Source organism: Hydra vulgaris, chromosome 06 (genome assembly GCF_038396675.1).
Source record: "Hydra vulgaris chromosome 06, alternate assembly HydraT2T_AEP".
NCBI lineage: Eukaryota > Metazoa > Cnidaria > Hydrozoa > Anthoathecata > Hydridae > Hydra > Hydra vulgaris.
In genome coordinates this window covers 34697444-34702211 of record NC_088925.1, presented here as the reverse complement: position 1 = coordinate 34702211, position 4768 = coordinate 34697444, and the positions used below count along the sequence as shown (strand labels likewise).

Sequence of the window (4768 nt, the reverse complement as noted above, 5' to 3'; positions counted from 1 at the left end):
TAATTTTTGTTTGACTTTTGAATATTTTCTGAGACTGTTCCTAATCCATGGCGATTTTACATTTTTCGGTTTTAGTTTACGTTTTGGAAAGTTAGCATCATATATTTCATAAAAAGATTTTAGGAATGGTTGGAAGCTAAGTTAACGCCAGATGAAGTGTTTATATTTTTCCAATGAAGCAATGACAGTTGCTCCTAAATTATGATAAATTTGCTTCGTTGTAGATGCGTTTAAAACAGATTTGTTTGCCGATTGGTATTTCATTTGGTTCTAAATTTATAAAGAAAAAAAATAGGGAAATGATTGTAAATGTCACTTTTAATAATACCCTTTTTTAGAGATTCATAAAAAATATCGTTTGTTATGATGTTATCAATTAGCGAAGCTGTTTTTTCGGTGATTCTAGTTGGTTTATCTATTAATGGAAACATTCCATTTTAAGATAAATCGTTATAAAATTTTTTATGGTGTACTTGATGTATTATTCAAAACAATTTAAGCTGAAATCACCAATTAAATAGTTTAGCTTGTTTTTTTGGTCAGCTTTTTTTTTATAATTGTTGTAATTTAAATAAAATTGTTAAAACATTCAATTATGCCAGAAGGTGAGCGATAGCAAAAACTTAAAAGCATATTTTTAGTTTTTTTGGTTAAAATTTCGATTGTTAGAATCTCTTTATCGTCATCAGAAATACACATGTCAAACCTTGTAAAAAATTGAAAACTTCTTTTATATAATTTAATTAAGTTGAAACATCTGGTATAGTATGTAAACTTATCCTCTTTCTTATAATAAATTACAATATTTCTAGGGGTTATATATACCCTCGTTATTCAAGTAATATAAAAAACCGTTTAAAAAAAAAACAAAAACATTCTTTTATATAAACAAATTCTTCTATATAAATAAGCACACCGCCACCTCGCTTTACGCGCGAGTGATATTATTTTAAAACCAGGCAAGTGGATATTTGAATTAGAATTTACTTCATCAGAATTGCACCATGTTTCGGTTATACAAATTAAATTAAAAATGATCAGGGTATCTTTTAAACTTATAAAAAAACTTTCAAAATTTTTTTAGACCTTATATTAATATGCAAAACATTTAAGCGGTCGCGCTCTAAAAAATTATTTATTTCATTTGCGTAGAAATAAGTGCAATTTCTTTGTAATGCACGCGCTTCGCTAAAATAATTTAGATCTGGGTCAGATCTTTCATCAATAAAATAGTGATTTGTTTGAAAAAAAATAAATGACGTTAATTCAAAATCATTATCTAGAACGGATTCCATTTTAGTAATAAAAGAACTCTAAAATTCTAAAATGTTAGAAATAATAGAATTCTTTTTCTAAAAAATCACGCGTTATCAATTTATTGTAAACAACTTTCGCATATTTACCTTTTGTTCGTTTTTCTTTAGATTCTATAAACAATTTCTTTCTTATTTCCGTTGTTCTCTCGCTATAATCTTCGTTTATAATCTGTTCAGAGTTTTAACTTCGAGTAATTTTCCATTATTAAATGTTTGTCTTTATAATTTAAGAATTTTACAACTATAGTTCTGTTTTTTAATTTTTTACCATGTTCTTTTTTTCCAACTCGATGTGCTCTTTCGATTACAATACTCTTTTTAATACCAAGTTTTGAATTTAACAACTCTTGTATTTTTATCTCGATCTCTTGCCAAGTTTCATTATCACTTTCTTTGATACCACTAAACCTTAAATTATTTCGCCGACTGCGATCCTCTAGTTCTGCTAGTTTCGTATTATTGCTCGTATCGTAATCGTATTATTGCTCTGCTCAAGGTCAATGCTAGAATTATTTAAAGATGATGTTGCTATTTTCTTTTTAGATTCAATCAGTTCTGATAATATGTTTTCTGACAATATCTTTCATTTATGAACTCAGCAGATTTCTGTAGTTCGCCAATTTCATTTTTAAAGTTTGCGTTTTTCATTTGCACACTAACAAGCTTGTTTTCCATTTTATCAACTTTATCATTAAATACTTTCAGTAATGTATTTTCATGAATCTCTAGAAGCTCCTTTACTTGTGAAATAGTAAATTTTGCCATCTTTATTTTTTAAATAGTTGTTTGTCTAATGGTTCTTAACCGGTGCTCCGCGAGGTAGTTGCAAGAGCTCAGCAAAATTATGAAACTCAAAATTTAATGTTCACTCACTTATTACATTACACTGTAATGTTTACAGTTTAGGTAAGAAGCTACAATAATTGGGTTTTATTACCTACCTACCTACATTAAATGCAAAATTATGAAAATAAAAATAAAAAGTGCAGTTTACAAGAAACCAAATAATAATAAGCTTAAATGTATTTTATTCTAATGAAGAGAAAATAAAAGTACATTTACATTCATTTAATTAATACATATTGAGTAAAAGAAAAAACTAATTAAACTTACAAAAGAACAAAATAAAACTTCTAGAGATTGTTGACAATAATTACATTTTATTTAAATTACCAAAAAAAAATTATATTATATTAAGGCAGTTTTATTAATTTAAAATTCTATAAATAACTTTTTTTTAAACTAAATTAACAAATAATTTTACAAACAACGAAGACTTTAAACAACGTGTTTTTTTTACTTTAAAATTTATTTTATGAGCGAATGTTGTTTGCAATCACCGAATCGGCGAATGTGCTTTGCAATCACCCATTTTAATAGTCGTTATGACTATTAAAATCGGTGACTTCCAAGCGAAAAACAATCGCGCATTCGTGTAATGTTTTAAATTTAATAAGTATGATGAAAATCGTTATTAAACGGAATCTAAAAGGTGTTTTAAAAATTATTTTTAAAAATTATGAAAAAATAATAATATTAAATTAATAATAAAAAATTAGTTTATTGTAACGTATATAGCTGTAATATAAACCGAGCTTTGTAATTAAAAATAAAATTTGTTACAAACATCTTAAAAATTTGATCGGACATTGTCCGACCAAATTTAAATTTAATCAGACATTTTGTCCGGGACATAATAAAAAATTAAAATAAGCCCTGTATTAATTCCGAAATCAATTTTGATTTTTATAGTAATACCCCATAATGGGCAAATTTCTTATCAAACGAAAAGCGAATGATTCGGAAGAACCAAATACTAAAAATGGACCTAGTACAAGTGTAAGCGGTAGTAATGCTTTTGCTGCACATATTGTGTCTGATACAAACGATAGGATTAAAAGAAAAAAATTAATCGACAGTATTCTGAAAAATATTTAAGCTTTGGATTTACGTACATTTGTGAGGAAGAATTGTAGGTGGAGAAAAATTATCCAACAGCGCGATGGTTCCTAACAAGTTGAAACGTCACTTTTCAACAAATCACGCCAACCTTGCTACAAAAACTAAAGATTATTTCAAACGATTGTTAGATACGCAAGCTAAACAAGTAAAATACTTTGAAAAAACTGTGAAAATTTCCGACAAGGCACAGTTGACGTCATATGAGGTTGCTGAAATGATTGCTGTTCAGTTAAAACCACATACTATAGCAGAGTCTTTAATTATAGCTGCATGTTGTGAAATGGTTAAAATTGTGTTTGGCGATGAAGCAACAAAGGAAATAATGAAAATTCGTCGTTCAAATGATACAATAAAAAATAGAATTAAAAATATGTCGGGTGAGAGACAACAGTTGCGATAAGCTTTCCAAACGGCATTTTGCTCTGCAAATTGACGGCTGACATAAGTGTAAAAAAAGTTCATAGGGTTCGTTCGTTTCCTTTATGAAAACGAAATAGTGAATTAATTTCTATGATGTCTTGAGCTTACCGAACGTTCGACAGGACAAGATGTCTTTGATTCTATTTCTTCCTATTTTGAACAATTTAAAATATCATGGGAGTTGTGTGTGGGAATTTGTACGGACGATGCTCCATCAATGGTAGGCTCAATAAAAGGGTTTGTGACTCGCGCCAAGAAAAGAAACGCCAATATTATATCTACTCACTATTTTTTGCATAGAGAATCTCTGGTGTCCAAAACATTACCAGTAGCATTAAAACCTGTGCTAGACAAAGATGTAAATATGGTAAACTTCATAAAAGCGAGACCTTTGAAAATAGGCGTCTTTAAAAATCTTTGCATCTCTATGGAAGCCAAGTACGAATCTTTGCTTTTGCATACTGAAGTGAGATGGTTACCCAGAGGAAAAGTGTCACGTCGTTTCTTAGAACTGAAGGATGAATTGATGACCTTTTTCCAAAAGGAAAATATGGATGATTTTGTGGAATATCTTCAAAATGACATTTGGTGTGCTAAATTGACATATTTAGCTGATATTTTTGATAATTTAAAATGTGTTAATTCCAGCCTTAAAGGAAGAAAAGAATATTTTTTAACATCGACCGACAAATTGACAGCCTTTTGGAAAAAAGTTATTTTTTGGAAAAATTGTGTGTTGGAGAAGAAAGTAGATATCTTTCCTTTTTTTTTAATGATAACACTACCGACGAAATTATTTCAGCAGTAACGGAGTATTTAATTTTATTAGAAGAAAAGGTTGAATTAAATTTTCCATCAATAAACGTAGAAACATATGACCGGATACTTAATCCCTTTGCCAAGGTTGATACATTAAATAATAAGTTGTCATACCAAGAAGAAGAATTAATCAACCTATCATCGGATCGCACACTTAAAACGAAATTTTCCGAAATGGTTCTTGAGAAATTTTGTATTTTTGTGCAAGAAGAATACTCAGCTATATTTGTGAAGGCACTTAAAATCTTGTT

At 28.7% G+C, this 4768-nt stretch overlaps 1 protein-coding gene across 1 annotated transcript; it reads left to right on the top strand.

Moving 5' to 3' along the window:
- The first annotated feature begins 3915 nt into the window (after window positions 1–3915).
- LOC136081348 (zinc finger BED domain-containing protein 5-like) lies at window positions 3916–4506 on the top strand. The gene has a single exon (XM_065798660.1). It carries the CDS (start codon window positions 3916–3918, stop codon window positions 4504–4506), a length of 591 nt encoding a protein of 196 aa, XP_065654732.1.
- The last annotated feature ends 262 nt before the right edge of the window (window positions 4507–4768 follow it).